This window comes from Pseudocercospora fijiensis (assembly GCF_000340215.1).
Source record: "Pseudocercospora fijiensis CIRAD86 unplaced genomic scaffold MYCFIscaffold_4, whole genome shotgun sequence".
Lineage (NCBI taxonomy): Eukaryota > Fungi > Ascomycota > Dothideomycetes > Mycosphaerellales > Mycosphaerellaceae > Pseudocercospora > Pseudocercospora fijiensis.
Window position 1 is genome coordinate 4,221,171 of NW_006921535.1, and position 27,275 is coordinate 4,248,445.

The following is a 27,275-nucleotide window of genomic DNA, read 5'->3' on the forward strand; positions in this document are numbered from 1 at the left end:
TTGACTTCTTCTCCGCTTCGCTTTCCGAGACGATGTGTTTCGTGCTGCTCAGATTGTACAACGGCTGCAGTGAGCGCGCCGACTGTGTAGACGAGGAGCTGTATGATGATGTTGATCATGGTGCTGCAGTGATGGCCGCAAGGTGAGAAGCGAGATGTGATGCAGTGGAAGCAGGTTTGCAGCATGCTGAGGCCTTCTTATGCAACTCGTAGAGCTTGGTCGCGCCCATGATGAACGTTGAACAGAATTCGGTCATGACACATCATGCACCACCACGAATACGAGGTGCTCCTCGCCATCAGCCTGGGCGGGAGTTTGTCTGATTCATGAGAGGCAATTGAGAGATGCATGCAGGAATAATTGTATGATATGCTGAAAGCAGCATCGTGTTGCAAATAGTAAGCTCGTAGCTTTTCGTCAATGTTCTACAGCATGTCAGCTGCTATCATCTATGCTCTAACGTCTTACATGACACCGAGCTTGGCAAACGCTTTCACCACATCTTGATCAACATTGACCAGCCATTGCTCTTGGAACTTCTCGTAACCTCCAGCCGCCGTGATTGCTTGCTGGAGATAGTGCTTGACAAAGTCGGGTACTTTGATTGTATGCACTTCGTCTGTTGCCGTCATTGCTCGATTGCGAGTCTCTTCGGGTGATTCTGGTCCCCACTCAGTGTTGGGTCCGTCATCGCCGTAGACTAACGAATCTCCCGATGTGTCGGCTTCATCTTCTCGCAGCTCCACGATGAGATCCGTCCAGATAGTCATCAAAGACTGCAGCTGCAGTAGTATGAAGGATTGGTTGGTTTCTAGTAGCTTTGTCATTGCCAGACACATCAACTTCTTTCGAGACGGATCGCCAACGTCCTCGATGTGAGACGACCACTCTTCCAAAAGCCACTTCATCGTATCTTCTAGAGTAGCGCCACCAAATACATCACTTGCGGCCTTCTGGCAGCTGTGCAAGAAGCTGTCTAAGGATCCAAGGATAGCACGAGAGAGTACGGCAAAATAGTCGGTCTCCACGATGCCCTTGACTTCTGTGTACTTGCGATTCGGCCCTGTCGTGCAATGTGCGCTCCAAGCGCTGTGTAGACCATCTAACAGCTTCTGCAACAGTCCAAAGTTTCCGGCGTCTGGGTTTGTGACATTGGCGAGATCAAAAATGATCATGGCTGAAGCATTGCTGAACTGACCAAGAGGCAACCCAGATGCCACATCTGGTCGCTGAGCCATTCGAAGCATTGTCTCGAGCAGACCACACACCAGTCCAATCAGGTCCACACTTGGAGGTTTTAGTAGATGTACTAGCGAACGGAACATGTCAGCACGGACAGGAGCCGAGAGCATGTACTGCGGAGCGGCGAGCACATAGGATTTTGCGATCATCAGGCCAGTGCGGAGATTCTCTGAACCAAGCTCATAGATTGGATAGAGATACTGCACCAGATTCAAGAGCTCGGGCGATGCAGAGCCGGCAGGCGTTTGTTGCAGCACATTACTCCAAAGGTCGAGCGCCTCGTCCATCAAGTAAATTTGTGTTTCCGAACCTGGCTCAACAGCGCCTTTAATGATCGGGAGGACCATCGGATGCAGTGGCAGCGACTGTTCTTTCATGGCAGTAACTAATCTCGCGAGTATGGTGAGGATTGCCTGCTTCATGAGGTGCTCTTCGCCCGATTGCTCCCATAGTCCGGGTAGAAGGCTGACGATTCGCTCTGCGTAAGGTGTCACATGCTGATCCAATCGCTCGACAATGACACTGATAGTGTTCAGAAGCGCCATCTTGGTCTCGGTGAGCTCCACTTCTCCTATCAAAGTCATGAGCTGCGTAAGGATTGTCTGCGCGTATGGCAGGAATTGCTCAACTTGGAACTCCCAGTCGTTGGCAATGTTCGCCAGCTGCCTGCCGGCTGTGACCCTCACGACCTGGTCATTCAGAGCGTCTTCATCGTTGAGAAGGTGCTGGAAGATCTGGTAGACAATAGGTCTGCTGTCATGAGACACCTTGACACTGATCCATCGCCCCAGTAAGATTGCGATTCTTCGGCGGAGTATGTTGAAGCCTGCGGATGACTTCTGAACTTCTTGCACCAAGACGTCTCTGATAAAGGTGTCGAAATCAAGATGTTGATAAAGGACCGATGCCGAAAGACCTATTGCCGTATAGACCGAGTCTTTGAAGAGCACATTCTCGTTTCCGGGGTTCGCAACGGAGTAGAACACGTTGAGCAATGGCTCTACTATGATCTCCTTGTAATTGATTGCAAGGTCGAGGAAAAGTTTCTCGGAGCAAGATCTGACCGAGAACTCCCAGTCTTCCCCATCGCCTTCTTCTCTCTTTTCCCACTCTTCTGGCTCCTCTAACCACTCTTTCAAGTCGCTAGCTCGAAAGACGAAGAACTTGGTCACGAGAACCTCCATTACCTCACGCACGAATGGATCTATCAGAAGGGTCTGCTTGATCGTCTCTGTGGCTCTATTCTTCTCCTCCTTATCCTCTGGCGAGCGATATTTAAATGTGTTTGTCGGGTTATGGACCATCTTTACGCAAGCGCGGAGAATGAGCATACCCTTCAAGGATATCTTCTCCACAAACGGCTTCTCGTCTGAAGCGTCCCCATCAGAGCCGATCCCGACGTCTCCCGAAGCTGAAGCGACGGCTTCCCTAGAGCCGAACGCGCTGCCAAAGTCCTTGATCAGGGCCCAATACGAGAGTGTAAGCTGTAGCGAGTCCGGCAATAAGGCAAACGCCGCCGGATGGTCTCTGGCCATCTCATGATGCATCTTCGAGAGTTGAAGCGTATGACGACCGACCAGGCGAGCTGAGTCTGCTGAAAGTGTGTGGTCGCCCAAGAGAGGCAGGAAAGCGCTGACATGCTCCAGCGACAAGTTCCAAAAAGAAGTAACGGCTGAATCGCGATTGGGATGTTCGTAACCAGAGATGAAGAGGCGTCGTAGCAACTTTATCGCCAGCAGGCTTTGGTGCATGCTGTCGACATTGAGTGTTTCGCGCCACTGGGCAACAATGTTCGCATATGCATTCCCGACCACGGCAACAATCTCAGGTGCGGCGGCTTGCAGATGTTGCCTGGTGCGCTGCAGCCGGCCTGTAGATAGCTCCTTCACGATGTGCAACAAGGCCAGCAGACTCCGTGCCGATTGTGAAGGCGTCGCATTCGACTGCAAAATGCGGAGGAAGCTTGATATCGCGTCCGGCCAGTCACTCGGAAATTCGTACCTAGCAATTTTCGCCGCCACCAGAGCCGCTTGCAAAGCCAGGCGATTGTCCGACTCCTGTACCGTGCTCTCGACTAGACGGCCGCGAATGACGTCCTTGTCGTCTTTGGGGACAGCGTTCAAGGCCGTCTTCCGCCAATACTTGTCGATGCCATTCTTGAGCTGAATGATGGCAAGATAGCGAACCTCGACAGGCAGATGGCTCGCCAGGTATGCACTTTGTAGATGCCGATAGAAGAGGGGCGTCTTCTCCCATTGCACCAGCTGCTTGGTGCCGCTTTGGATCTGAATGGGATCTGACGATGCTGCAGACTGGAGGGTATGCACAATTTGTGCTTCCGTAAGCGGGTTGGCCTCGCCCGGCACCTCGATGGAGAAGGAGGGCATGCCGGGCGCAAGTCAGTCGGGTCGTCCCCAGTCAGCGCCTGGCGATAAGCATAAGCATGCGTCGTTCTTATTATTAGTGCAATGAGGCTGGATGTCCTAGAATTGAGCAACGAGTTGGACGAAGGCGCGGATCGGCTTTCGGCAGGTGCGGCTACGCCCGCACCATCCTTGCTCTTCTTGGCATCACTTTCCTTCTGTCAAGGCGAGCAGCTCTCCTCGCTTACTTGCCTCCTCCACTCGTACAGTATGCCGCTGCAGAAGCTGGAGCTTAAGCCATGCAAATCATCAAGCTTCACTTCAACGAAGCAGATCAAAGGCGATGAGGTCACTTTCGAGGTGCCAACGAGAGCAAAAAGAAAAGCCGAGAGGCCGCAAGAATTCGACTCGTCAGCAAACATATCACCCTTTCTCGATCACAGAGTGCTTGAAAGGCGACAACTGGCGGCGAGGAAGATATCTAGCTTCTGACTTCGTCACATAAGTTTCAGTCTGTGGTCTTTGCCAACCAGGAGCTTCGTGGCCCGGCCTGCTTTCCGCCGTAGCTGCATGCATTGCCTTGGTGAACGGATCGCCATTGATATGCATCTCTCACCTGGGAGCAGGGCCTGAACCTCTCAAGACGCCCTCGCCTCCGCTTGTGTCGTAACCGCAAGCCTGGCTTTGATCACAGCACTCGTCTGAGGGTCCACAAGTCGCTGCGACTGTCAGCCCGTAAACAGACCCCTCTCCGAGAACAATGGACAATATGGCCCTGTGCAGGCAAATGCAGCTGTAAAGAGTTGGGATAGCACGGCGGCACACGAGCGACATAGTACGGATCTCCCGTGTTGATGCATACATACTGCCCGCAATATTCACTGTCCTTCTCACAAGTGCTACAATACCAGCTGGAAGATACCACAGAGGCCAACTCTTGGCTGATATACTCCGGCTTCGTGAACTCAACTTCCGCTGGACCTACTGCCACCACTTCGACTCTGGCCATTATCGCCACATTTGAGACCCGAAAAACAATCGGAATTTGACTCGCAACCTGCATCCGAGCTGACGCATGATGGTGTGCTGCTCCCGCATTGTCCCACACAGATATATCCGTTACTACAGCAGTCTTTGCCGCACCAGGAACATTCGCAGCAGATATCATCTGGACCACACTCGACTAGTAAAGAGTCAGCGTTTGGGTACGAACGCTTGAAGAATGCAGATTTCTAAGACGAACGGCCGTAATCGTGAAATGCAATGGCACTCTTTGAGGACAACAGGAGTACTGATAGCGACAAATTGAGAATGCTCTCCATGGTGAGGAAGAATGTTTCATGCAGTCCACATGTCAAAGCAGGGAAATCAAGCAAACACCTTGCTGATGCAGTCAAATACGCTCGACCTGAAATTATCATATCGCTTCCCACCTGGGTTGTCGATGGTTCGGTGCTGCTGGTGGGGCGCTATTTTGGACGCAACGATTGTTACCTTGAATTGACAGAGTATTGATTTTGCTTGAAATCAAATCTTGCATATTGCCTTCCTTGATTCCTTGGATACAGCTAGGACATATTATCTGGATCATTCCGCTTTGTCGTCTCTCGCTCAGCCACAGAGGGCCGGTAAAAGCATAAGGAGGTCCAAGATACGAGGGCTTGTGTGCTTGACTTCACTTCCTACTGCATCGCTCTTTGGAGATTTGCGTTGTGAATATTGGTGTACTTAGCACGGATTGCGTGAAGCATATCACTTCGTAGAGAATGTTCGATAGGTCTGGCGATGACTTAGTCGATCGTTTTCTAAGTACTCGCCTGATTGAACCTACCTCCCTCCTGCCCTCTTTAATGCTTACTCAGGGACAGAGTTGAAGACATGGCAGACGGTAGTAGCGATAGACTCATTAACCTGGTTGACGAGCTGACCTAGTTGACGAGCTCTTTTGCGATCTTGGTAAGAGAGTGAGTGGCGTCATAGCAGACAGATGTCGAAAGGAGGACGGCGATGGTTCCTAAAAACATGAATAAGGTGCTTTGATGCTCTCTTGCTGGTCGACTCTTTGCCTTGCTTGTTTCGTTCCTGTCGCCGGTCGTGAAGTGAAAGTGGGAGAGTCGGAAGCAGGAAGACGGTCTGCTTGAAGCAATGCAGGAGTACCTGGTCCGCTGGGTGCGATGGGGTGCGTCAAAAGAGTCAACGAAAGCTCTCCTGGGAGAGACAAGCAGATCTAGATCTGAGGGTTCTCGGTCACCGAGCACCTTATAGCTTTCAAAGAGAAGAGGATAGTGTTGAGTGTAGGCAAGGGGCGATTATAAAGCATGGAGTTGTGGCTACATAAGTGGTGTCGTGTGCTGGAATCAGCCGATCATGTAGAGTTGTGAGAGTACTAGTTGCCTTTGGCTGGAGGGTTTGATGATGTTCTGCACGCATTGGACAGGGTCAATCCATAAAGTAAGCCAATCGGTCATGACGCCGGGGTGCTGCTTGAGTATTTCAAGCAAAAGTCCTTGACCATTCTCGAGCAGGTTTTACGAAAAGGTCGCTCGACAGGTGATGACATCGCATGCAGGAAGTCGGTCTTGGCGCGGTCGATCGCAGATGACAAGGAGTGTTTGGACAAGCAGGCGCGGCGAAAGACAGGTGCAACGAATTTATTTCTGGTGCAGATGGTGCTAACTCTTGGTCAGTAACCTTGAATGCTCTTCTGTTGAATGGTCTTGGCAGTGCAACTAGGCCTCCGTGCCTATGCCTAACATGCCCAGCAGACACTTCGAGATTCATGTGATGGTCGGGCTCACCACGGCATGGCTGGAGTACGAGGATTGCCGGCTTTGCCACGTCGAGTTCTTCGACACCGAAAGTGTGGAAGAAGTATTTTGGTCGTCGACCGAACAGGTTTCATTCAGCAGCTCATGTTACCGCAACATTCCTTCCAGAGTACTTTTTCATAGCCTCCGTACTTGCGACATATTCTCTCCGTGATGATGCACCCGTTCCTGCCTGCTATGCGCCGTAGAATCCATCGTGACTGAAGTACCAAAGTAGACTCAAGGTATCTATCGCTTGCCAGCCGATTTCTTCTCGGCCTCCTTCATGACCTTCTTGACAATCTTCTGCTCCTCGATCAGGAAAGCGCGGACAACACGGTCCTTGACGCAGTTGGCGCAGCGTGAGCCGCCGTATGATCGGGAGACGGTCTTCTTTGGGTGCGAAACGGTGGCATATTCACGTGGGCGGAGGGCTGGGACCTGTGTTTTTCGTATGTCAGTTTGCTATCTTGAATCGTCTTGTCCATCCTGCTGTGCCAATGTGTGCGCCTGTTCTCTACTTCTCCACTTCCAGGGCTTGTTGAGCTGGCTGATACGGGTTATGGGAGAAACATACACCTGGGAGCTTGGTGCCGCAGTCACCGCATTTTGGAGCAGTACCGCGCTTCTTGATGTGCAGGTATCTGAGCTCGCCGCCTGGAGTCTTGATCACACGGACGCGGTTTGACTTGGTATTGTATGATTGCCGGCGGCGCTGTTCAATATTCCATTAGCCTCCCATTCCCACGTTCCATCGCATTGCAAGTCGCTCGTGATCGTAGACGTACGTAGGTCAGTCTGTTGGAAGGCATTGTGACGGTCGTTGGGTGGTTCCTGGTGTTGTCGACTCGGAGTGCTCAACGGCGATGGCAGACTGGATTTTCGACGTGCTCAGCGACAAGCCAAAATCAAGTGCGGGAAGCGCCGCGTGCGACTCTTGGCGGAAACATGACTCGTGCAAGGTCACCCAGAACGCGAACACGAACTTTTCGATTGGCCTTCGCTTTGCTTCATTGCCAGCACCGCGCAGGCCACGGCGCATCTGCTGCGACATCCATACAACAACGAGCAAAGACAGAGGCATCCGGTGTGCGTGTGTCTCGGCAGGAACGAAGCAGTACGGCGAGCTCGGCGCCGTGAGCCGCAGCAGAAACTTCGATACTGTGTCCATTTGGACATATCACGACCTCCATGTCTGGTATACCTCCACCGCCGCCTCCTGGATGGGTGCCTCCACCACCACCAGGAGCTCCGCCAGGTCTATCATCATTATCCGCGCCGCCGCCTCCGCCTGGTTTTCAACCACCGAAGGATCCTCAGGCCGAGAAGTTGCAGCAGAAGAAGCAGAAATGGCTTCGACAGCAGAGACAGCGCTTCGCCGAGAAGCGGAAAGGGGGCTTTGTGGAGACACAGAAGGCTGATATGCCTCCGGAGCATCTGCGCAAGATCGTGAGGGACATTGGAGATGTGTCGCAGAAGAAGTTCAGCGCGGATAAGCGAAGCTACCTGGGTGCGCTGAAGTTCATGCCACATGCAGTGCTCAAACTACTAGAGAACATGCCTATGCCGTGGGAGAGCAGCAGAGAAGTCAAGGTGCTATATCACGTCAATGGCTGCTTGACGCTGGTCAACGAGGTGCCTAGAGTCATCGAGCCTGTCTTCCACGCGCAGTGGGCGACGATGTGGGTTGTCATGCGAAGAGAGAAGAGTGATCGACGACACTTCAAGCGCATGCGATTCCCACCTTTCGATGATGAGGAGCCGCCACTGTCTTGGAGCGAGAACATCGAGGATGTGGAACCTCTGGAGCCAATCCAGATGGAGCTCGATGAGAATGAGGATGAGCCTGTTTATGAGTGGTTCTACGACCATCGACCGCTCTCAGATTCTAGCCACGTCAACGGACCGAGTTATAAGGAGTGGAACTTGTCGCTAACACAGATGGCCACACTGCACCGATTGAGTAATCCGCTGCTTTCAGACACGACGGACAAGAACTATTTCCACCTCTTCGATATGCCGGCATTTGCCACTGCGAAGGCGTTAAATGTGGCCATTCCAGGTGGACCACGGTTCGAACCTTTGTATAAGGACATCGACCCGAATGATGAAGACTTTGGCGAATTCAACGCGATCGATCGTATCATCTTCCGCGCGCCCATCAGAACCGAATACCGAGTCGCGTTCCCATACCTCTACAACAGCTTGCCACGTAGCGTCAAGTTGGGGATCTACAGCTACCCACAGACTGTCTACGTCAAGACTGAGGATCCCAACCTTCCTCCCTTCTACTTCGATCCGGTCATCAACCCGATCTCCTCGCGATCGGTAGCACCAAAGAACCTCACGATCAGCCACGAAGACGAAATCTTCGGCCCTGGCAACAATGAAGAGTCCGATGAAGAGGATGGTGGCTTCAGTCTCCCTGGAGAGGTCGAGCCATTCTTGGATGACCACGACTTATACAATGATGACACAGCGTCCGCGATCGCCCTTTGGTGGGCTCCATACCCCTTCGATCGCAGATCAGGCAAGATGGTGCGCGCACAAGATGTGCCGTTGGTGAAGCAGTGGTACTTGGAGCATGTACCGCAAGGCCAGCCCGTGAAGGTGAGAGTGTCTTATCAAAAGCTGCTTAAAACCTACGTTCTCAACGAGCTGCACAAGAAGCCACCAAAGGCGCAGAACAAGCAAAATCTTTGCCGAAGTCTGAAGTCCACAAAGTTCTTCCAGCAGACCACAATCGATTGGGTCGAAGCTGGTCTACAAGTGTGCCGGCAAGGTTTCAACATGCTGAACCTACTCATCCATCGCAAGAACTTGACATACCTGCATCTTGATTACAACTTCAATCTGAAGCCTGTCAAGACGCTAACCACCAAGGAACGGAAGAAGAGTAGATTCGGAAATGCATTCCACCTGATGCGTGAGATCCTGCGTTTGACCAAACTCATCGTTGATGCGCAAGTGCAATACCGTCTCGGCAATATAGACGCTTTCCAGCTGGCGGACGGCATTCTCTATGCGTTCAACCACGTTGGACAGCTCACCGGCATGTACCGATACAAGTACAAGCTTATGCACCAGATCCGATCATGCAAGGACTTGAAGCACTTGATTTATTATCGCTTCAATTCTGGCCCAGTTGGTAAGGGTCCTGGTTGCGGTTTCTGGGCTCCGGCGTGGCGAGTGTGGCTCTTTTTCTTGCGTGGAATTATTCCTCTCCTGGAGCGATGGCTTGGCAACTTGCTTAGCAGGCAGTTCGAGGGTCGTCACAGCAAGGGTGTTGCAAAGACTGTCACCAAACAGCGTGTGGAATCTCATTTCGATCTCGAACTTCGCGCCTCGGTGATGGCCGAGCTCATGGACATGATGCCAGAGGGTATCAAACAGAGTAAGGTCAACACCGTGCTTCAACATCTCAGCGAAGCGTGGCGATGTTGGAAGTCAAACATCCCATGGAAGGTGCCTGGCCTGCCAAAGCCCATTGAGGATATCATTCTTCGTTACGTCAAGTCAAAGGCAGACTGGTGGGTGTCTGTAGCGCATTACAACCGAGAACGTATAAGACGTGGTGCCACTGTCGATAAGACTGTCGCCAAGAAGAATCTTGGTCGTCTCACTCGATTGTGGCTGAAGGCCGAGCAGGAGCGACAGCACAACTACCTCAAGGATGGTCCTTATGTCAGCACGGAAGAGGGTGTTGCCATCTTCACCACTGCTGTACACTGGCTCGAGAGCCGCAAGTTCCAACCGATTCCTTTCCCATCAGTTAGCTACAAGCACGACACGAAGATCCTCATTCTGGCGCTCGAGAGATTGAGGGAAGCATATTCAGTAAAGGGTCGCCTGAACCAAAGCCAGCGTGAAGAGCTTGCGCTTATCGAGCAGGCTTACGACAGCCCTGGTACAACGCTGGCCAGAATCAAGCGTTTCTTGCTAACACAGCGGTCTTTCAAGGAAGTCGGCATCGACATGAATGACAATTACAGCTCTATCAACCCGGTATATGACATTGAGCCTATCGAGAAGATCACCGATGCATACCTTGATCAATATCTTTGGTACCAGGCTGATCAGCGACGGCTCTTCCCAGCCTGGATCAAGCCCTCCGATTCCGAGGTTCCGCCACTTCTTACTTATAAGTGGGCGCAAGGCATCAACAACCTGTCTAATGTCTGGAGTGTGGACGAAGGTGAGTGCAACGTCATGCTTGAGACCAGACTAGACAAGGTGTACGAGAAGATGGACATCACTCTCCTCAACCGTCTCCTCCGTCTGATCATGGACCACAACTTGGCAGATTATATCTCGTCCAAGAACAATGTGCAGCTCAACTACAAGGACATGAACCATACCAACAGTTATGGTATGATTCGTGGCCTGCAATTCAGTGCCTTTGTGTTCCAGTACTATGGCTTGATCATCGATCTGCTACTGCTGGGCTTGCAGCGAGCTTCAGAAATGGCTGGGCCACCAAACGCACCGAATGACTTCTTGCAATTCCGAGATCGCGCAACCGAGAGTCGCCATCCTATCCGCCTCTATACTCGATACATCGACAAGATTTGGATTTTCTTCCGCTTTACTGCCGATGAGTCAAGAGATCTCATTCAGCGCTTCTTGACTGAGCAACCCGACCCCAACTTCGAGAATGTCATTGGCTACAAAAACAAGAAGTGCTGGCCTCGCGACTCTCGTATGCGCCTGATGAGGCATGATGTCAATCTCGGCCGTGCTGTCTTTTGGGATATGAAGAATCGGCTTCCGCGTTCCATCACCACCATTGAATGGGACGACACTTTCGCCAGCGTATACAGCCGAGACAACCCGAACCTACTCTTCGCAATGAATGGCTTCGAGGTCCGCATTCTGCCTAAGATTCGCAATATGAACGATGAGTTCCCCACCAAGGACTCTGTTTGGGCGCTGGTTGACAACCAGACCAAGGAGCGTACTGCGCATGCCTTCCTTCAGGTCACTGCAGAGGACATTGCGAAGTTCAACAATCGCATTCGCCAGATCTTGATGAGCTCTGGAAGCACAACCTTCACTAAGATCGCAAACAAGTGGAACACGACACTGATCGCTCTCTTCACATATTACCGTGAGGCTGCTGTGAGTACCGTCGAGCTGCTTGACACTATCGTCAAGTGCGAGACAAAGATTCAGACTCGTGTCAAAATCGGGTTGAACTCCAAGATGCCTTCGAGGTTCCCACCGGCTGTGTTCTATACACCAAAGGAGCTGGGTGGATTGGGTATGATCTCGGGATCTCACATCCTCATTCCAGCCTCGGACAAGAGATGGAGCAAGCAGACCGACAGTGGTGTCAGCCACTTCCGTGCTGGTATGAGCCATGATGAGGAGACTCTTATTCCCAACATTTTCCGATACATCATTCCGTGGGAGTCAGAGTTCACTGATTCTCAGCGCGTTTGGACGGAATATTCACAAAAGCGACTCGAAGCTAACCAGCAAAATCGTCGACTGACTCTTGAGGATCTTGAGGACTCCTGGGATCGTGGTCTGCCTCGTATCAACACTCTTTTCCAGAAGGACCGTTCCACATTGTCCTTTGATAAGGGTTTCCGCGCGCGTACTGAATTCAAGCTGTATCAGCACATGAAGAGCAATCCGTTCTGGTGGACATCTCAACGACATGATGGCAAGCTTTGGTACGTTAACACATCACCACATAATCCCCATGATCCGCTGCTAAACTTTCGCAGGAATTTGAACGCGTACCGTACCGATGTTATCCAAGCACTTGGAGGTGTCGAGACCATCCTTGAGCATACACGTACGTCAAGATTTGTGTTCTGATGACTGGATAAAATCGTCCTGACTTCTCTGTTTTTCTCTAGTCTTCAAAGCTACAGCCTTCGCGAGTTGGGAAGGCCTGTTTTGGGTATTGACAACTGAAATCCCGTGCATATGAGAGAGGTCATGCTAACAGCTTCGCAGGAAAAAGCATCGGGCTTCGAAGAGTCCATGAAGTACAAGAAGCTGACAAACGCCCAACGATCTGGTCTCAATCAGATTCCTAACCGTCGCTTTACCCTCTGGTGGAGCCCTACAATCAATCGAGCCAACGTCTACGTTGGTTTCCAGGTGCAGCTTGATCTTACAGGTATCTTCTTGCACGGAAAGATCCCAACACTCAAGATCTCTCTCATCCAGATCTTCCGAGCTCATTTGTGGCAGAAGATCCATGAGTCCGTGGTCATGGATCTGTGTCAGGTTTTCGACCAGGAACTGGACGCACTTGGCATTGAAACCGTTCAGAAGGAAACAATCCATCCCCGAAAGTCGTACAAGATGAATTCGTCTTGCGCCGACATCTTGCTGTTCGCTTCGCACAAGTGGAGCGTCAGCAACCCAAGTCTGTTGTACGACACAAAAGACAACATGGGCCTGACTACTACAAACAAGTTCTGGATTGACGTCCAACTGCGGTACGGAGACTACGACTCACACGACATCGAACGATACGTGCGTGCGAAGTACCTCGACTATACAACAGACAGCATGTCGATCTACCCATCTGCCACCGGTCTCATGGTGGGTATTGACTTGGCTTACAACCTTTACTCGGCATACGGTCAGTACTTCCCAGGCCTCAAGCAGCTCGTGCAGCAAGCGATGGCCAAGATCATGAAGGCCAATCCTGCGCTCTACGTCTTGCGTGAGCGTATTCGAAAGGGTTTGCAGCTCTATGCTTCTGAGAGCAACCAGGAGTTCCTCAACTCGCAGAACTATTCCGAGCTGTTCAGCAATCAGATCCAGCTTTTCATTGATGACACTAACGTTTACCGTGTGACTATTCACAAGACGTTCGAGGGCAACTTGACAACCAAGCCGATCAATGGAGCCATCTTCATTTTCAACCCAAGAACAGGTCAGCTCTTCTTGAAGATCATCCACACCAGTGTCTGGGCAGGACAGAAGCGTCTCGGTCAGCTTGCCAAATGGAAGACAGCAGAAGAAGTTGCAGCCCTTATCCGATCTCTGCCTGTCGAGGAGCAACCGAAGCAGCTCATTGTCACCAGAAAGGGTCTGCTCGATCCTCTTGAGGTACATCTGCTTGACTTCCCGAACATCAGCATCCGAGCTTCGGAACTCCAGCTGCCGTTCCAGGCCGCCATGAAGGTCGAGAAACTGGGAGACATGATTCTGCGTGCCACCGAGCCGCAGATGGTGCTCTTCAACCTGTACGACGAATGGCTGAAGAGCATTTCGTCATACACAGCATTCTCGCGTCTCATCTTGATCCTGCGTGCGCTGCACGTCAACCAAGACAAGACCAAGCTGTTGTTACGGCCAGACAAGACTGTCATTACACAGGAGCACCACATCTGGCCGACTCTATCCGACGATGACTGGGTCAAGGTCGAAGTGCAGCTACGTGATCTGATCCTGAATGACTATGGCAAGAAGAACAACGTCAACACATCTTCGCTTACCAACAGCGAGATTCGAGACATCATCTTGGGTATGGAGATCAGTGCGCCCAGCATGCAGAGACAGCAGGCCGCCGAGATCGAGAAGCAACAAGAACAGGAACAGCTTACTGCTGTCACAACCAAGACACAGAATGTGGCTGGCGAGGAAATGATCGTCACAACCACATCTGCTTATGAGCAGCAGAGCTTTGCCTCGAAGACTGAATGGCGAACACGAGCCATCGCTACCTCCAATCTCCGGACGAGAGCCAACAATATCTATATCTCGTCTGAGGACATCCGGGACGACGAGCATCACTTCACCTACGTCATGCCAAAGAACATTCTCAAGCGATTCATCGCCATCTCCGATCTGCGCGTGCAAGTGGCTGGCTACCTCTACGGTACTTCGCCACCAGACAACAAACAGGTGAAAGAGATCAAGTCGATCGTCATGGTACCCCAAGTAGGCTCAACTCGAGACATCCAGCTGCCACGCAACCTGCCAGAGAACGAAATGCTCCGTGGCCTCGAGCCACTTGGCATCATTCACACTACTGCTGGCAACGAGACAAACTACATGACTGCCCAAGACGTCACCCAACACGCCAAGCTCATGGCTGCGCACCCGTCCTGGGATCGCAAGACCGTCACGATGACAGTCAACTTCACGCCAGGCTCCGTTTCCCTTTCAGCATGGTCACTGACACCTCAAGGCTATCAGTGGGGCGCTGAAAACAAGGACCTTGGCAGCGACCAACCAGCTGGCTTCCAGACTAGCTTTGGCGAGAAGAGTCAGCTTCTTCTTTCTGACAAGATCAGGGGATACTTCTTGGTGCCCGAAGACGAGAGATGGAACTGGTCCTTCTTGGGAAGCGGCTTCGGCGACCGTGAAAAGGGACGAGTTTACGTCAATGTTGGTGTACCGAGACGATTCTATGATGATGTTCATCGCCCTATCCACTTCCAGAACTTTGCGGAATTGGAGGACGTATGGGTGGACAGGAGCGATAATTTGGCTTAGGTCTGGGAAGAAGGAGCTCGTGACGCATCAGCGAATGGAGTTCAGGCGCGGGTATGCGAGGTGGAAAAGGCAGACTTGTGTTTGTATTGCATGCATGATGAGATGCAGCATTGTAACTATGCGAAAGAGGCACGATGTGTTATACCTGACCACCGAGTCGTTGTCTTTTTGTTTCACATACGATGCTGCCATAACCTTGAAGTCATCGGAGATGGCTCCGATCCTGTCTGCCAATCGGTGAAGGGCCGCAATGATGACGTGCAGGCCGCAGCTCGTTGGCTCCAAAATTATCGAGCTCTCAGTTTCGACATTGTTTTTCATCGCACGACTGCCGTCCTCCTTGTCAATCTGTACCAAGCTTTGAGATAAGCACATCCAGGAATACGGGACAGCATAGACCCCGAATTTCTCTCACATCATCCAAGATCGGCCTCAATACTTCGAACCACGACCAGATCATCATCTCCAAAGCTCTGGGATTGTCCCAGTAAAGGTTGATCAAGCATAAAGATGTCGGCTAGTCTGCTACCTCGAGCTACACGATCCAGCTTGATCACCCACAACCGAATCCACACCCATCTCGCCCTGTCCAATCGCAGCGGCGGTATTCCAGCTCGACAATGCCAGCTATACAGCCCAAACAGGGCATCAGGAGCGGCGACGACAGGTCCCGCAGAACTGCGATTTCTTAGCAGCTCGGCGTCCCACCCGTTCGCCCTCACCAAATCGCACCCACCGAAAAGCAAAGACCGCGGCCCGAAGAGCGAAGAAGACACACAAACAGATTTCAGTGCCATGAATGTGCTGGGAAATACGCCTCCACCCACGACAGCTGTGGATGCATGCATGGATGACGGCTTCGCACTAGATTCTGGGTTACGTGTCGTCGGATCTGGCGTCCTTCTTGTAGGCGGAGAGTGCTTTCGGTGGAGACCTTGGGTGCGAGAAGGTCGTAAAGAAGGCACCATAGAGTCTGGAGCGTCAGGCGACGATATCAAAGGTGCTCCGTCTATTTCGGGACACCTGAGAAACAGCAAAGGACAGTTAGACATCCCCAGACATGCCTGGGGAATTTTGGACCTCGTTTGGCCGAAACCTGATTTACTGATTCTGGGCACTGGGGAGAAAGTGATCCCGCTTGCTCCGCAGACGAGAAAGGATATCAATGAGCTCGGCATCAGAATTGAAGTTCAGGACACCAGAAACGCGGCGGCGCAGTTCAATATGCTTGCTACGGAACGAGGCACACAGCAGATTGCTGCTGCACTTGTCCCGGTCGGTTGGAAAGAGGGAAAGTGAAAAATTTGCGCAGCAGTGGTGCAGAGCATAAGGTCGCCCCATAGTAGGCTCAGCAACGCGACAATCGCGGTGCAGGCGGCGAATCCAGGCTTCGCACGCTGGCATTCTCACGTATGATGCGATCGGAGGATCGTTAATCCAGTCAATATTGGGCATTGCCATGAAAATCATGAGCATCCAGGCGAGGCGAAAGTGCGCTATGCGATTCCTCGATCCACTTTGATAAGCTCAGACAGACGGATGGTTTATCGCAGATTGTGAGATATGTACGATCGAAGATGGCGAATCTTCTTTTTGCGAGAAAAGTCGGCAAGCAATACCTGGAGTTCAAGATTGTGAGTGTCCATCCGGGTGAAGCTGTTTCATCGCGAGCCAGGGGATGAACAGATTCGACATCTGGTTACGGAGACTGCGCCGAAGAAAGTCGGGAGTCTGGTAGAGGGCGTCAAGAATCAGATCTGGGCTGCTGTGGCTGAAGGTGGATTGGTGGAGAGTGGTGGGTGTTATGAGCCTACTGGGAAGAGAGCGGAGGAAGGATTGGCGAATAATGAGGTGATGGCGAGGAGATTGTGGGAGTGGACTAAGAAGGAGCTGGAGGGCCATGGACTCGACTGAAGGTAGTCCATGCGGAAGAATGTAGATGCTGGTCTTCGTGTTCTTGCGCATGGTCTGTACTCTGGCAGTGGAGAAGAGTGGCAAAATAGACCAGCCATCGATGGAGAATTTTGGCATGTCGGGCCCATGTTGAGCTCCTGAATTAAATACCAGGATCTGAATCTGGATAGTGTGGAGGATGATTGCCAGGAATGAGGGTATGCAGAAGTAGTATTACTGTAAGAGGACGAAGAAGAGATGCCTTGGCAAAAGCTGGGTGAAGGAGTTCGGAGCGACCTCCCGTTGGCCAAATCGGATTCGATTGGCTGGGAAAGGAGGGACAGTTTTGGTTCCTGTCCGGGGTTGCCTCAACCGCCACACCCCTCGCCTGCGCTCGGAGATTTCGGCTATACGTAAAATCGCGATTTGTTAGTAGGCCACACGTAAATCTCGACACTACCGTACATTGTAGAGCATGCAAGCTAGGAAGTTAATAGCAAGTATAATTACATTTAAGAAGTAGTAGTTTTCGAGTAAATCGCGACTATATAGCCTACTATAGACCTTAAATTAGACCGTAGAAGCAGACTAACGGCCTCCGCGTATACCTTGTATCTACTATATTATTAATTACTATACTTATTAGCCTATATATCTATTATATAATCGCTACCTCCTTATTAAATAATTAACTACTATCCTATATATCTTCTAACTTAGTAGGGCTATTCTTGCTACTAGTAGCTATAATAGTGCCTTTATAGCTATAAGGGTTAGAGACTAAGCAGTAAGAATAGTATAGTTCTATTATTTATATATTAATATATAATATATTATTCTGCTATATATAGCCTCCGCGGGAGTCCTTAAGATATTACGTTATATAGCTAAATAGGCGGCTAACTAGGCGACCTACTTCGCTAGGGGCCCCTACTACTAAGGCAACTTAAATCCGATATTACTTCTAAGTAATTTAGAGTTTAGTATCCGAATCTATAGAGATAGCGACGATAGTATACCCTAAGTAATTATAGGTCCCTTAAATAGTAGCGAGTATTAGCGGAATACTACCTATCTAGATCGATAGTAATAGGATTAGATAAACGTTCTCGCTTAACTAATACGAGGTATTTCTACTAAGCGGTATCTACTACTACGAGCGATTTTTTATATTAGGCTTCGCTGCTTCCTTCTATACTAATTCGCCCTTAACTGCCTACTAGTTCTAATTATAGTCTATAGCGCTATACTAATCTCGAATATAATAGTAGGGAAGCTCCCTATTAATTAGAAATAAGCCTATCTTTATTAGGGTTAAAGAGGCTATACGTAATTAGTATATAATTAGGCCGAGTAAAGCTAGGGTCTTAGTGCCTTAGGCAGGGCTTAGCGCTTAGCGTTAGGCTAACTAGCCTGCCTTCCTCCTTCTCCTCCTAGTTCTCTATCGAATACTACCTATACCTACTACTATCCTATCTACCTACTAATATAACCCTTCTTATATAGTATTCGATCTACCCTTTAAGGGTAGTAGCTAGATAGTCCTTATTTCAAGCTTTTAGCGGTATAGCTACGAAAACCGTTAATCTAACTATATTGCGCCCGAAGAACGGGACCTATATATGTACTACTCTACTAAAACAACCGTACTAATTATTAAGTAAGGCCTTCTATACGGCCTATTATACTAAGTTAATTGCACTAGACCGATACTCGCTAATTCCGCTATATCCGCACTATAGGGGCCTATAATACATTATTAGTATTACCCCTTATTATAATAGCCGGTTTATTACGAAGTAATAACAACCGTGCTGCCGCTAGTAGCGCTAGCAACGACAACGCTAGTAGTATAGTACCTACTAAAGTGCCTACTAAAGTGCCTACTAAAGTACCTGCTAAAGTGCCTCCTACTAAAGAGCCTACTAGAGGGCCTGCCGAAGAACCTACAATCGAAGGGGATAACCCCTCGTTGCCTATTAACGACATTCTTAGCAATATTGTAAACCGTCGATATAGCTAACTAGCCTTTAGCCCCTAGCTAGTAGCGAGACTTTAGGAAGCTACCTAAAACAGGCTTACTACTCTACGCTAAGAATAATAGCTAAAGGATAACCTCCTCGAAATTTACTACCTATAGGAAGCCCTAGCTACTAATACTAAGCTAATAGTAGGGCCTTCCTTACTAACTATTTAAAAGAAGGATGCTAAACTTAAGGACTGCACTGTGTTTAATAGCTCTAGTCGAAAGCAATATAACGACTATATTCGTAACTAATACTATATAAGAAGGGTTATGTTAGTAGGTAAGGCAAAAGATAGCAGCGAACAATTAGAGACGAAGGGAAGATAGTTAAGAAGAAAGGGAGGACGAATAGAAAGCACTATATACTAGGGTAGAGGAGGTGCTAAAGGCGGAAGATAGAAGAACCCCTAAGAGGGCATATAGGATAATAATCTTAGAACTCCTTAGAGGACTAAAAGCAATCTACAACTAGGTAAGCTACGTAATTACAAAGGTAGCTAATACAGTCGTAGTAAAGATTACGAAGAAACAATAGGAGACAAGCCTAAACTACCGTACCTAGGTAGTAGTAGCTAGTTAGGAAGCGCTAAAACCCCCGAGGACAGTAGTTAGAGTCTATATTACGGACCTATAGGAGCAAAAGGAAATCTAAGGACTTATAGGGAAAGAGATTATAGAAAGAATTACAGTTAAAGAGGTAATTAGGGCTAGGAACGAAGGTAAAGGGGTAATCAAGCTGTTTATAGTATAAGAGTAGGACAAAAAGAAGCTAGAAACACAAAAAGAATAGACAACTAAGATAGGGAAAACAGCAAAGGTCTCCTAACAGCAATTTATAATTATAGCCTATAGCATAATAAGAAGCTTTAAGGAAGAACAGGATATTAAGAGCCTATAGAGATAAAACTAAGCTATATACCTAGGCCTAAAGATTACAAAAGTAGTATAGATTAAAAGGAAAATCGAAGAGACTAAGAAGCAGTCTTCCCTAATTATCTAGGTAGGGAGTACAGAGCAAGCTAATATAGTGCTAGACTAGGGGTTGTTCTAGGACTTTAAAAGATTAGAAACAGAGATATATAGAAGTAACTATAGGATAATGCAGTGCTTCAAATGTTAGCACTATAGACACTTAGCGGCTAAGTGTACAAAAACAACTAACACCTGCTCTTATTGTATAGGGGATTACTAGGTTAAAGAATGTAAAGCATATAAGGGAGAAGCAAGATATGCATACTATACTAAAAGATACCCCTCTTAGGCGAAGGAATGCCTAGTAAGAATACAGGCAGCTAGGAAGGCAAAGGAAGCTAGAATCAATATACTAAAAAGATATACAACGAGCTAGGGCAGCTAGGTATAGAAGCAACCTAGCTAAGTACTACAAAAGAGGTCTAGACAAGATAATAGGTTTATATTTAGAGCCTTACTAGCACAAGAGAGTTACTAGCAACTAGGGAGACTAAGATACCTTAATATTATAGGAAAGGAAGTAGGGCAGATAAAGCTTAGTTAAATATTAGTCTAAAGTAAGGGAAGACTAAAGGAAAACTTATAGGGCAATAATATAGATAAAACCTAATAAACATTGCAATATTACTAAACATTATATAGTACAATATTAATAAGAGCAAAGACAAGGTATAGAGGAGCTTCCTTTAAGTACTAAACCTAAAAGAACATTACATTATTGCAATCTAAGAGCCCTAGCTCAACCTATATATAAAGAGACTAGCAACAGTCAAAGACCTAAGATACTACCTAATTATCTACAACTAGGGAGCCCTAAGGACATGTATCTATATTAGTAAGGAGATAGATACAGAAACCTAGTAGGCTATACTATAGGAAGATAGGGACCTACTATTAGTTTAAGTAGAGATATCCTAAGGTATACTCTAAGTCTACTGTATATACAACCTACTACTAGACTTAAGAAGTAGTACCTAACTGAAAACCCTAGAAAGACTACCTAGAGTTATCTAGGGGAACACCTACTAAATCCTACTTAGGGATTTTAACCTCTACTACCCCCTCTAAGGCTTAGACTTTACCCTAGCTTACTACTTCCTAGCAGGAAGACTAATTGATATATTAGAGAGGGAAGGAATAGAAATTGTTACCCTAAAGGGACTAATTACTTAGGAGGCAAGAGGAAGTAGTAGTACACTAGACCTATACTTTGCATTATATTAGATTAGGAACAGGATTACAAGATATAGGATCAACTAGGAACTAGAAGAATTATTAGACTACTTCCCGGTACAGATTGAGCTAAATATCTAAGCTAATTAGGAAAGGGAACTAGAGGAGAAGCTTAACTAGAAAGGTGCCTAATAGGGTAGGATTAGGGAGGAACTAGAAAGGGACCTAAAACTAGAGGAACTCTTAACAAAGTACCTACTAAGGCTAGAGGACATTAATAAGGCAGTGGAAGAACTAATAGGAATCCTAAAATAGGTAGCTAGAAAGCATACCTTAGTAAAGAAACATTTACTATACTAGCAACTATACTAGACTAGCGAGTGTATAAGGAAGGTTAAAGCAGCAAGGAAGGCTAGGAGGCAGTAGACACAAACCTATACCTAGGAAGTATAGGACAACTATAACAAAGCCTACTAGGAAAAGAAGATCTAGATTAAGAAAGATAAGATATAAGAATAGAGATCTATAATAGGAATAATTATAAAGAAACTAGAGGAGATATAGAGGATAGCTAAATAGGCAAGGAGACCTAAACAGGATAAGGATATGCTACTATAATTCCCGGACATTATAGACTAATAAGGACAAATATAGACTATAATAGAAGGGAAAGCAAGAGCCCTAGGCCAATACTTCTTCTATAGAAAAGTATAAGCAGACCTATTAGACATAAAGGAGACAGAATAAGAGACTCTACTACTAGGTATACTAAGAGACACCTAGGTTAAACCCGAAACCATTAAAGGGATCCTAAAGAAAATTCTAGGCAATAAGGTACTAGGAGAAGACAAGATCTACAACAAACTTCTAAAAGTATATAGGAAGGGGCTAGCCCTAGTACTAGCCAATATCTTTTTATAAAGCCTAGCACTAGGATACTACCTAAGACTATTTAGGAAGTCCCTAACAGTAGTGCTAAGAAAGCCCTAGAAGGAAGACTATATATAGCTTAAGGCCTATAGACTAATAGCCCTACTTAATACAATAGGCAAGATACTAGAAAAAATTGTCGCTAAAAGGCTAACAACCTTTACCGAGGAAAGGAACATCCTTCCTAAAGGCTAGATAGGAGGAAGAAAGAAGAGGTTAATACTAATAGCTATAGAACTAATTACAGAACAGATTAAGCATATCTAGTACTATAGTTAAAACTAGGTAGCAACCCTCCTCTCCCTTAACATTTTAGGAGCCTTTAACAATATCTCTTATAAAAGGCTCCTATATATACTTAAATAGAAAGCTATACTAAACTAGATAGTCCAATTTATCTAGTCCTTCCTATAGGAAAGATCAATATAGCTTATTCTAGGCAAATTCAAATCAAACCTAATACTAACTAAAAAGGGAATCCCCTAAGGATCAATACTCTCCCTAATCCTCTTCCTTATCTTTATAGTAGACCTACTCCTACTCCTAGAATTAAAAAACATATTAGCATTAGGATTTGTAGACGACACAAACATCCTAGCCTAGTCTAAGATAATAGAAACTAACTGTAAGATCCTAGAAGAGAAGCACTAGGAGTATAAAAAATAGGCAAGGAGGCATAGAGCAAAATTCGCCCTAGAAAAGTACTAGCTTATCTACTTTAGTAAGGCTAAATTAACCTATAATATAAAGCAATCAATCACTATCTAAGGCTTTAAAACCCAACTATTAGTAGAGCTTAGGGTACTAGGGATCTAGCTAGATCTAAAACTGAATTAGGGACTATAAGTAAAGAAGGTAAAGTAGAGGGCAGATGCTAATATATAATCTATTAATAGGCTTATAGCCTCTATATAGGGGGCTATATTCGAGAAAGCTAAAGTTATATATAAAGCAATTGTTAAGCTAGCAATACTATATAGAGTATAGATATAGATAGCTTAGGAGAAAACACTAAAGAGGATTGAGCAACTAGTTAGTAGGTCCTAAACCTAAAGCCTAAAGAAAATCCTAGGAGTATACAAAACTATACTAACAAGGGTAGTAGAAATGGAATTAGGGATCCTACTAGTTAAACAATACTTTAAGGGACTAAGACACTAATATATAGCAAAGACAATAGAATACCTAGCCTAACAGACTATCTAAAAGGTACTAGACAAGATAAAAGCCTAGTGCATTAGGACTAGGAGGCGAGACAGACTATAAATAACTCCCTAGAAAGTTAAAGACCTAGAGCAATATAGAGTCTTAATAAGAGAAATGCTAGAGAAAGAGCTTTAGGGACTAAATATAAGGCTAAAGGAAGACAAGCTAAAGGGAGAGAAACAAAGCCTAGTAGAATCAATTGCTAGATACCTATAGGAGCAGGAATAGAATAAAACATAAGTTAGACTAGGAACCCTAAAGGCACTAATTAAATTTGGTTAATATAACTACTAGCTCTATAAGGACCTAAATAGGGCCGAGGTAAGCCTAGCTATCCAAATCAGATCTAAACACATTAGACTTAGATCTTACCTGTTTAGAAGAAACGTCCTAGGAATTGAAAGTAGAGCTTGCTAATATAGCTACTAATCTTAGAACCCTGAGTATATACTGCTAGTCTGCCTTTAATAGTTAGAAGGCAGAAGTAATTAGAGACTAAAAGCAATAGAAAGGGAATACGACAAGCTAATCTAGAGCAAAGAAGACCTAAAGAGGATAGTAAAGTGGATTATTAAACAGGGATTTATACAACAATTCGTACTAGCAAGGGAAACTAAGGAGTAGATAAGAAGGAGGGAAGAAGAGGGGGAAAGAAGGGCAGGGTAGTAGGCAAGGTAGTTAGAGGGTAACAACTATAACACTAGTGTACCCTAGAGGAAGGAAAACAAGGAAACGAGGAAGATTAACACTTATAAATAGGATAGGAGGGAGGTTTTCACTAACTAAGTTGGTTTCCTACCTAAAAAACAATATATAGAAACAGACCTATATAGGCCGAAAGGCACTACAACAGGCAAATGAAATATCTATTTATCTATATTCGTAACTATAAGCTTAATTAGCGAAATGCACTAAGAGCTCTTCTAGATAACTACTTATTAGTCGTCTACGCTATATAGTACATCGATAGCGACCTAAAGCGCACCTAGGATAACTATTTCGACTCCCTCGATAATTAAACCGCTGTTTAGTAGCAAACCTACAAAACTATTATGCTAGACACCCTTAGAAACCCTATACTAAGGCAATAATACGCTTAGGACTAGTACCTTCGAGCTAAGCAAAAGACTAATTAATTAGCTCGTTTATTTAAGGCCTATTTAAAGACTCTTAAGGACGATTTGCTAGCTAAGACCGACTCTATCTAGATTTCCGAAATACGCCCTAAATTGCGATAGGAATTAGTCCTTAAATTAGACCGCCGCCGTGTATTCGAATAGACTAATCTTATACGCATTTAATTTATAGTCGAAGTAGAAACAGCTAAACGAGCTATATAGCTCTAATAACGACTAGAATTAAGGATCCGACTAACTAGTACCAACCGTAGTAGCCGTAGTAGCCGCGGAGGAAACTAAGGTTCCTACTAGAACAATAATAATGCTAATAATAGAAATAGTAACAACGACCGAGGAAGAGGCCGTAGCCGGCGGCTATATAGAGGAGGCCGCGATAGGGGCCGTAGAAGGGGCTCGTATTCTTATAACGCTAATCGCTCGACTAATAATAGCAGCAGCTATAGCAACCTCCTAACCGGATTGAAGTGCTTTAATTGTAATAGCACTAGCTACCTACTAGGCTAATGCGACAAACCTAAGGACTAGGCCCGGATTAACCGTGCTACCGCTAAGCACCGAAAGCACCTTTTAGTAGCTAACGCTACCCCTATAGGCTAACCTTCGAAAAAAGAATAAGCGCCGCACTAACTATTAGCCTTGTACGGCGTAAGACTATCGATATTGTACTAGCTATTATACGTACCTGTCTTATACGGGACACGTATAGCAACAATTATAAAACTAAGGTTATACTAGATCTAGGAAATTTAGTTAGTGCCCTTATTAGCTATCGCCTAGCTAAGCAATTAGACCTTCGACAATTGCCTAGAACTAATATACTAACCCTTGCTTAGTTTAATAACGCTCAGCACTTGACCTATAGGGCCTACTATGTTCCTATAGTTCTAAAAGACGACCTCGGCAATAAACGCTTACTAGATTTCACTGCCTACGCAGTAGATATAGACAACCTTCTATCCGATATTATTATTAGCAATCCTGTTCTTAAGCACTATGCTATAGTTATAGACTTAGGCAGCTAATAGTAGCGATTTAGAATCGCTAGGAAAGAGGATATTAAATATATCGACGCTAGCGAGTGCCCTAATAATATTAGGGTCCTATTTATCGGCAACCTAATACCTGCTATAGCTAACCCAACCGTCGACCTATTAGGTAATAACGATAAACCTATACCCCCTAATAGTATAGACCCTAATTAACTCGCTCGTATCCTATAGGTTATTCGCGAGACTTATATTAATATATTCAAATACTACCTAGCATCGACATTGCCTATATTTAAAGAGACTAATTATAAGATTAATATTATAGAGGGCAAAGAGGTCCCCTTTAGGCCCCTCTATAACCTTAGTAAACGAGAACTTACTATGTTACGTAAGTACCTAGATAAGAACCTAGCTAATAGTCGAATTTAGTATAGCAATAGCCCTACTAGTGCACCTATCCTATTTGTACCGAAGAAGGATAGTAGCCTACGCCTATATATCGACTATCGTAGGCTTAACGCTGTTACTATTAAAGACCGCTATCTACTTCCGCTTATTAATAAGACCCTCGATCGCCTTTCTAGCGCCTATTTCTATACTATATTAGACATTAAGGATGCGTACTATCGTATCTGCATTCGTAAGGGCGATAAATAGAAAATAGCCTTCCGCACTCGCTATAGCTATTTCGAGTACTTAGTTATACTATTTAGGCTAGCTAACGCCCCTATAACATTCTAGTCCTATATTAATCGGGCCCTATTAGGCCTATTAGATTACCTCTATATAGTTTACCTAGATAACATCCTAGTTTATATACACTTACCTAATATTGCGGAGCACTAGGCTATAGTCCGTAAGGTACTCGATCGCCTAAGAACATATAGCCTATATTATAAGCCTTCTAAATGCACCTTCGCTACTAAAGAGGTAGCCTTCCTTAGCTTCCTCGTATTAACCGAGGGTATTAAGGCTAATCCTAACCGGATTAAAACAATTACTAAGTAGCTAACGCCTACTAGTATTAAGGAGCTTTAATTATTCCTAGGTTTTGCTAACTTCTACCGTCGGTTTATTAAGGGCTATTCGAGGCATATAATGCTATTAACTAAGCTTACTAAAACTAAGGCCAACCTAACTAGAGAGTTTAAATAGACTAATAGAGTATAAGCTGCTTTTAACGGTTTAAAGGAGCGATTTACTAAAGTCCCCTTATTATACTACTTCGTACTAAGCAAACTAATTCGTATTAAGACTAACGCTTTACAGTTTGCTATATTAGCTATTATTTTATAACAATCGGATAAGGACTATTATTAGTACCCGATTGCCTTCTTCTCGAGGAAGATAATTAATGCTAAGCGTCGTTACGAGACCTACGAGTAAGAGCTCTTAGCAATCGTAGAAGCCTTTAAGCACTAGCGCTACTATCTCGATAGTGTATAGCACACTATCTAGGTCTATATAGACTATAACAACCTGCGTAGCATTACTAAGGTTATAAGGGTTATAGGTCGATAGGCTAGATAGGCCGTCTACCTCGCTAGGTTCGATTTTAATATATTATACTAGCTAGGCGTAAGTAACCCTACTAATAGCCTATCGAGGCGACCTAATTACGATAGCGAGACCTAACATATTAATTCTTTGTTTCTAACCCTATAGTATAAGATTGCTATAGCCTATATTGTTAATAAGCAAGCGTAGGATAAGCGGACCTCTAGACCCCGCGGCGGTAACGAATACTATAGCGGAGTTGTCGTTCTTCTAGTATACGTTAAAAGAAAGGACGTAGATCGCTCGAGCTATAATAACTCGATTAAGGACATTGCTATCTATAGTAATAGCCTATATAGCGACAGCACTATAGAAGAGGTTATAGTAGTTCTAGCTGCTAGTGCTATTAGATATATATAATGCGTACCTCGTTCGATAGCGAGGGTGCTATTAAATAACCTTACGAATAGGGATAGTTAATCGTTTATAGATAAGCTATTATATGCTTAGTAGAGGGACGCCTTTGCTATCGAGCGTATTAATAGGCTTGTAAGTAGACGAGCGACTCG

The 27,275-nt window shown here is 46.3% G+C and overlaps 5 protein-coding genes across 5 annotated transcripts; 2 read left to right on the forward strand and 3 right to left on the reverse strand.

Moving 5' to 3' along the window:
• Window positions 1–388: 388 nt before the first annotated feature.
• MYCFIDRAFT_203653 (uncharacterized protein) lies at window positions 389–4,614 on the reverse strand (the record flags this gene model as incomplete). Its single annotated transcript, XM_007928491.1, has 2 exons — window positions 389–3,608; window positions 4,591–4,614. 2 exons carry the CDS (start codon window positions 4,612–4,614, stop codon window positions 465–467), a joined length of 3,168 nt encoding a protein of 1,055 aa, XP_007926682.1. The 3' UTR covers window positions 389–464.
• A 1,628-nt stretch (window positions 4,615–6,242) lies between these two features.
• MYCFIDRAFT_70900 (uncharacterized protein) lies at window positions 6,243–7,272 on the reverse strand. The gene is made up of 3 exons (XM_007927748.1): window positions 7,201–7,272; window positions 6,990–7,127; window positions 6,243–6,853 (listed from the first exon to the last, which is right to left on the reverse strand). The coding sequence occupies exons 1-3, from the start codon at window positions 7,222–7,224 to the stop codon at window positions 6,662–6,664; spliced, it is 354 nt and encodes a 117-aa protein (XP_007925939.1). The 5' UTR covers window positions 7,225–7,272; the 3' UTR covers window positions 6,243–6,661.
• Window positions 7,273–7,834: 562 nt separating this feature from the next.
• MYCFIDRAFT_215325 (uncharacterized protein) lies at window positions 7,835–15,029 on the forward strand (the record flags this gene model as incomplete). The annotated part of the gene is made up of 4 exons (XM_007928492.1): window positions 7,835–12,090; window positions 12,145–12,215; window positions 12,280–12,323; window positions 12,380–15,029. The coding sequence occupies 4 exons, from the start codon at window positions 7,835–7,837 to the stop codon at window positions 14,879–14,881; spliced, it is 6,873 nt and encodes a 2,290-aa protein (XP_007926683.1). The 3' UTR covers window positions 14,882–15,029.
• Window positions 15,030–15,595: 566 nt separating this feature from the next.
• On the forward strand, window positions 15,596–16,171 carry MYCFIDRAFT_17662 (uncharacterized protein; the record flags this gene model as incomplete). Its single annotated transcript, XM_007927514.1, has 2 exons — window positions 15,596–15,833; window positions 15,882–16,171. Coding segments are annotated over 2 exons (528 nt in total), but the record flags the coding sequence as incomplete, so codon positions are not given.
• A 512-nt stretch (window positions 16,172–16,683) lies between these two features.
• Window positions 16,684–26,847, reverse strand: MYCFIDRAFT_174901 (uncharacterized protein; the record flags this gene model as incomplete). The annotated part of the gene is made up of 2 exons (XM_007928493.1): window positions 16,684–17,141; window positions 26,841–26,847. 2 exons carry the CDS (start codon window positions 26,845–26,847, stop codon window positions 16,684–16,686), a joined length of 465 nt encoding a protein of 154 aa, XP_007926684.1.
• Window positions 26,848–27,275: the final 428 nt, after the last annotated feature.